Here is a 7,325-nt window from a genome sequence, read left to right as displayed (position 1 = left end):
GACAGAAAGGGAGTTCAGAATGTACATAATTAAAATGCTCAGGGAAGCAAATGACGAGATGCAAGAGCAAATGCAGGCACTGAATGATCGCACCAATCGACAGTTAAAAGAGCAAATACAGGAAGCAAAAAGATCACTTCAATAAAGAGTTAGAGATATGAAAAAAACCAAACAGAAATCCTTGAAATGAAGGAAACAATAAACCCAAATTAAGAACTCCATAGAAAGCATAACCAATAGAATAGAACACCTGGAAGACAGAACATCAGACATTGAAGATAAAATATTTAACCTTGAAAACAAAGTTGAATAAACAGAGAAGATGGTAAGAAATCATGAACAGAATCTCCAAGAACTATGGGATATCATGAAGAGGCCAAATTTGAGAATTATTGGAATTGAGGAAGGCTTAGAGAAACAGACCAAAGGAATGAACAATCTATTCAATGAAATACAATCAGAAAATTTCCCAAATCTGAAGAATGAAATCGAAGATCAAGTACAAGAGGCTTATAGGACTCCAAATATACAAAATTACAACAGACCCACACCAAGGCACATTATAATGAAAATGCCCAACACACAAAATAAAGACAGAATTTTAAAGGCCGCAAGAGAGAGGAATCAAATTACATTCAGGGGGATACCAATACGGATATCAGCAGATTTTTCAATCCAGACCCTAAAAGCTAGAAGGGCCTGGAACAACATTTTTCAAGCCCTGAAAGAAAATGGATGCCAACCAAGAATCTTATACCCAGCAAAACTTACCTTCAAATTTGATGATGAAATAAAATCCTTCCATGATAACAAAAGCTAAAGAATTTACAAAAAGAAAGCCAGCATTACAGAACATTCTCAGCAAAATATTCCATGAGGAAGAGATGAAAAACAAAGAAACAAATCAGCAATGGGAGGAACCATCCTAAAGGAATTGTCCAATAAAGGAAGAACCAAGTCTTCTCAAAATAAATAAATAAATAAATAAATAAATAAATAAATAAATAAATAATAAAATGACCAAATGACCGGGAATACTAATCATATCTCAATAATAACCCTGAATATTAATGGCCTGAAACTCATCAATCAAAAGACATAGACTGGCAGATTGAATCAAAAAGAAAGATCCCACAATCTGTTGCCTGCAAGAGACTCACCTCGTAGAAAGAGATACACATAGACTAAAGGTGAAAGGATGGGGGAAAACATATCATGCACATGGACTCAGCAAAAAAGCTGGGGTATCCATCCTCATTACAGATAAGGTGGACTTCAAGTCCAAAACTAGTCAAAAGGGATAAAGAAGGACATTACATACTGCTTAAGGGAACCATAAATCAGCAAGACATAACAATCATAAACATCTGTGCCCCAAACAGTGGCTAATCCATGTATGTCAAACAAATCCTTCTCCCCACTTTCAGAAACCAAATAGCACCATAAACACAATAATACTAGGTGATTTTAACACGCCTCTCTCACCACTGGACAGATCTTCCAAACAAAAATTGAAACAAAGAAACATAGATCTCAATAACACAATCAATAATTTAGACTACGGACATTTATAGAATATACCATCCAACCAAGAGCTAATACACTTTCTTCTCAGCAGCACATGGATCCTTCTCTAAAATAGACCATATATTATGCCACAAAGCTAATGTAAGCAAATACAAGAAGATACGAGACACTACCTTGTATTCTATCAGATCATAATGGTTTGAAGTTAGAAACTAAATGAAAGAGTAAAAAACAGAAGCTACTCCAACACCTGGAGATTAAACAATATGCTATTACTATGATGAATGAATAACAGAAGATATTAGGAAGGAAATTAAAAATTCCTAGAGGTAAATGAGAACAAAGAAACATCATATCAAAATCTTTGGGACACTATGAAAGCCAGTACTTAGAGGAAAATTTATTTCATGGAGCGCATTCAATAAAAGAAGTAAAAATCAACAAATAAACAACCTAACACTTCAGCTCAAAGCCCTAGAAAAAGAAGAACAGACCAACACCCAAAAGTAGTAGAAGACAGGAAATAGTTAAACTCAGAGCTGAAATCAACGAAATTGAAACAAAAGAAACTATACAAAAAATTGACAAAATAAATAGTTGGTTCTTTGAAAAATAAACAAATTGATAAACCCTTAGCCACTCTAACAAAGAGAAGACGAGAGAAAACCCAAATCACCAAAATTCGGAATGAACAAGGAAATATCACAACAGACACGACTGAAATACAAAACATAATTAGAAGCTATTTTGAAAATCTATATTCTAACCAAATAGAAAATTTCGAAGACATCAACAGGTTTCTAGAGACATATGAATTGCCTAAATTGAACGAGGAGGACATACAAAATTTAAATAGATCAATTTCAAGTAATGAAGTAGAAGAGGTCATCAAAAGCCTACCAACAAAGAAAAGTCCAGGACCAGACGGGTTCTCAGCCAAGTTCTACAAAATCTTTAAAGAAGAGCTCATTCCAATACTTCTCAAAGTATTCCATGAAATAGAAGAGGAGGGTACCCTCCCAAACTCATTCTATGAAACCAATATTACCCTGATACCCAAGCCAGACAGAGATAAATCGAGGAAAGAAAATTTCAGACCGATATCATTAATGAACATTGACGCAAAAATTCTCAATAAAATTTTAGCAAATTGCATACAAAAATATATTAAAAAGATAGTGCACCACGATCAAGTGGGTTTTATCCCAGGGATGCAAGGTTGGTTCAACATCCGGAAATCAATAAATGTAATTCACCATATCAATAGACTTAAAGTCAAGAATCATGTGGTCATGATTATTTCAATAGATGCAGAAAAAGCATTTGATAAAACACAACACCCCTTCATGCTCAAAACACTAGAAAAAATAGGGATAGTGGGAACATTCCTTAACATTGTAAAGGCCATCTATGCTAAGCCCTTGGCTAATATCATTCTAAACGGTGAAAAACTGAAAGCATTCCCCCCTAAAAACTGGAACAAGGCAGGGATGCCCTCTTTCACCACTCCTATTCAATATCGTTCTTGAGACTCTAGCCAGAGCAATTAGACAGACCAAGGAAATTAAAGGAATACGAATAGGAAAAGAAGAACTCAAACTATCCCTATTTGCGGATGATATGATTATATACTTAGAGGAACCAGGAAATTCCACCAGAAAACTGTTAGAACTCATAAGTGAATTCAGTAAAGTGGCAGGTTACAAGATCAATGCTCATAAATCCAATGCATTTTTATACATAAGTGAGGAATCCTCAGAAAGAGAAATTATGAAAACTACCCCATTCACCATAGCATCGAAAAAAATAAAATACTTGGGAATCAATCTCACAAAAGAGGTGAAAGACCTCTACAATGAGAACTACAGAACACTAAAGAAAGAAATCGAAGAAAACCTTAGAAGATGGAAAGATCTCCCATGTTCTTGGATAGGCCGGATTAATATTGTCAAAATGGCCATACTACCAAAAGTGCTATACAGATTCAATGCAATCCCAATTAAAATCCCAATGACGTACCTTACAGAAATAGAGCAAGCAATCATGAAATTCATCTGGAAAAATAAGAAACCCAGAATAGCTAAAGCAATCCTTTGCAGGAAAGATGAAGCAGGGGGTATCGCAATACCCGAACTTCAACTTTATTACAAAGCAATAGTAACAAAGACGGCATGGTACTGGTACCAAAATAGACAGGTAGATCAATGGTACAGAATAGAGGACACGGACACAAACCCAAATACATACAACTTTCTAATACTAGACAAAGGTGCCAAAAATATGCAATGGAGAAAAGATAGCCTCTTCAACAAATGGTGCTGGGAGAATTGGAAATCCATATGCAACAGAATGAAACTAAACCCATATCTCTCACCCTGCACAAAACTCAACTCAAAATGGATTAAGGACCTTGGAATCAGACCAGAGACTCTGCAGATTATAGAAGAAAAAGTAGGTCCCGATCTTCAACATGTTGGCCTAGGACCAGACTTCCTCAACAGGACTCCCATAGCACAAGAAATAAAAGCAAGAATCAATAACTGGGATAGATTCAAACTAAAAAGCTTTCTCTCAGCAAAGGAAACTATCAGTAATGTGAAGAAAGAGCCTACAGAGTGGGAGAATATCTTTGCCAATCATACTTCAGATAGAGCATTAATCTCCAGAATCTATAAAGAACTCAAAAAACTCTACACCAAGAATACAAATAATCCAATCGACAAATGGGCTAAGGAAATGAACAGACACTTCACAGAAGAAGATGTACAAGCAATCAATAAACATATGAAAAAATGTTCAACATCTCTAGTAATAAGAGAAATGCAAATCAAAACCACCCTAAGATTCCATCTCACCCCAATTAGAATGGCGATTATCAAAAATGCAAGCAACAGGTCCTCGGCGCCCCGGTGCGCCCGGCGGGTGGGCTGCTGAGGCGGCGCGGCCCCTGCGCTCGGGGCGCCGCCCGTGTGTGCCCGCTGCCCCGGAGGTGGCGGTGGCTCGGTGCTCGCAGTGCACCGAGAGAGCCAGTGTGAATATTCATCACCCATATAATGGATTTTATAGTTCAGATTGTTTTATTCTGGATTTCATGGTAACAAAACAGGAAGCATTCTTAATTTCTCATTTCTGCAAGTAGTCATGACTACTGAGAAAAGAATTTTTTTAAGCTACAACAGAATTCATTTTGGTACCTTTTATGGAAATCCTGATTTTGTTTTTAATTTTTAATAACTTTTTGCTAAAGGTATGAAGAAGCAGCTTATCTTGTTAGGCAAATACACATTAATAAGAATGTCTAGAAGAGGATCAGTCCTTCATATCCCGACCCACTGGCTATTGTTGGGACTTGCTTTGCTCTGTAGCTTGGTATTATTTATGTACCTTCTGGAATGTGCCCCTCAAACTGATGGAAACGCATCTCTTCCTGGTGTTGTCGGAGAAAATTATGGTAAAGAGTATTATCAAGCCCTCCTGCAGGAACAAGAAGAACATTATCAAACCAGGGCAACCAGTCTGAAATGCCAAATTGCCCAACTAAAACAAGAATTACAAGAAATGAGCGAGAAGATGAAATCATTACAAGAGAGAAAGAATATAGGGGCTAATGGCATAGGCTATCAAGGCAACAAAGAGCAACCATCTAGTGATCTTTTAGAATTTCTTCATTCCCAGATTGACAAAGCTGAAGTTAGCACAGGAGCCAAACTACCCAGTGAGTATGGGGTTATTCCTTTTGAAAGTTTTACTTTAATGAAAGTGTTTCAGTTGGAAATGGGTCTCACTCGTCATCCTGAAGAAAAGCCTGTTAGAAAAGACAAACGAGATGAATTGGTAGAAGTTATTGAAGCTGGCTTGGAGGTCATTAATAATCCTGATGAAGATGATGAACAGGAAGATGAGGAGGGTCCCCTTGGAGAGAAACTTATATTTAATGAAAATGACTTCATAGAAGGTTATTATCGCACTGAGAGAGATAAGGGAACACAGTATGAACTCTTTTTTAAGAAAGCAGACCTTATGGAATATAGACATGTGACCCTCTTCCACCCTTTTGGACCTCTCATGAAAGTGAAGAATGAGATGATTGATATTACTAGATCAATTATTAATATCATTGTGCCACTTGCTGAAAGAACTGAAGCATTTGCACAGTTTATGCAGAACTTCAGGGATGTTTGTATTCATCAGGACAAGAGAATTCATCTCACAGTGGTGTATTTTGGTAAAGAAGGTCTATCTAAAGTCAAGTCTATCCTAGAATCTGTCACAAGGTAAAAAAGTGTTTTACCCTGTGGTGTTCAGTCTTTACAATCCTGCCATCGTTTATGCCAACCAGGATGCACCGCCACCTGTGGAACAGCAGCTGGTTCACAAAAAGGATTCTGGTTTTTGGCGAGATTTTGGCTTTGGAATGACTTGTCAATATCGATCAGATTTTCTAACCATTGGCAATGCTTGTTCTGCCCAATGCAGCAAGGGCCAATGACAGCTTAAGAACCCACCACCAGGCCAGCTTCATGCATGTCTGAATAAAAGGAAAGAACCCAGCTCTGCTGCCAACACAGGACAAAGGTGAGCACTAGGCTGTGCTATGAGCTTGGGCACCTACCTCCAAGACGTCAAACTTGGCCGTCTTGACTTTGGACCATGTTTTCTTCAGCCGAGCCACTGGACTGAGGTTCATGCCAGCTGCAGGGACAGTGGGCAGGGGTCAGGGCATAGGGAGGCAAGTGACGTGGGCAACCCCCAACCTGTGCCAGACACTCACAAATGATGGCCATCATGGAGTTGAAGTTTCCAATGTTGAAACACTCTCGGGCCACATCAATGAAAAACTCCAGCATGCGGGTCCGGTGCTTCTTCTTAACCACCTGGAAGGCAGCAGAATAGCCTCAGTATGGAGCCAGCAACAGACCACAGGAGCTGAGTCCACTGGCAGAGGGTCAGGAAGTTCCTTGGGACTTCATTTCCAGGTCTGGGAGATCCGGGGCTGTATCTGTGAGACCCAGACACATGTTCAATCCCTGCCCTGTCTCCTCAGCCACAAAAGGGATGGAGCCATTTGCCTGGAGGGGCTGTGAGGACCAGAAAAGCCCCACCCAGGCTGGTATGGGACTGAGCACAAAGGACACACTCCACATATGGGATCTCTGTTGTCATTTAAGGATCACTATATGTGGGGGCATCAGGGTAGGAGCACCATCAAGGCCCCGGCAATGGACACTTCATGTGCTTACTTTGAAAGCTCTATCATCTAAAGGGAAATACTGGAGAATGATATTTGCCAAATTATATTGTTACATTGTGTATAGGTACAAATATGTAACAATCCCATCAACATGTTAAAAAAAAAAAAAAAAAATACAAGCAACAGGTGTTGGCGAGGATGTGGGGAGAAAGGTACACTCATACATTGCTGGTGGGGCTGCAAATTAGTGCAGCCACTCTGGAAAGCAGTGTGGAGATTCCTTAGAAAACTTGGAATGGACCCTCCATTTGACCCAGCTATCCCACTCCTTGGCCTATACCCAAAGGATCTAAAATCAGCATACTACAGAGATACAGCCACATCAATGTTCATAGCTGCTCAATTCACAATAGCCAGACTATGGAACCAACCTAGATGCCCTTCAATTGACGAGTGGATAAAGAAACTGTGGTATATATACACAATGGAATATTACTCAGCCATAAAGAATGACAAAATTATGGCATTTGCAGGCAAATGGATGAAATTGGAGAATATCATGCTAAGTGAGATAAGCCAATCTCAAAAAGCCAAAGGACGAATGATA

General features: G+C 38.8%; 1 protein-coding gene across 1 annotated transcript; it reads left to right on the top strand.

Annotated features, from left to right (window-relative positions):
• Window positions 1–4,440: 4,440 nt before the first annotated feature.
• LOC306670350 (chondroitin sulfate N-acetylgalactosaminyltransferase 2-like) lies at window positions 4,441–6,843 on the top strand. The gene is given in 2 exon segments (XM_079155056.1): window positions 4,441–5,798; window positions 5,800–6,843. Coding segments are annotated over 2 exon segments (1,239 nt in total). The 5' UTR covers window positions 4,441–4,776; the 3' UTR covers window positions 6,017–6,843.
• The last annotated feature ends 482 nt before the right edge of the window (window positions 6,844–7,325 follow it).

The sequence above is a fragment of the Sciurus vulgaris genome, assembly GCF_902686455.1.
Source record: "Sciurus vulgaris genome assembly, chromosome: 10".
Taxonomy (NCBI): Eukaryota; Metazoa; Chordata; class Mammalia; order Rodentia; family Sciuridae; genus Sciurus; species Sciurus vulgaris.
Note: the sequence above shows the minus strand (reverse complement) of the source record. Positions and strands in the feature narration are given on the sequence as shown.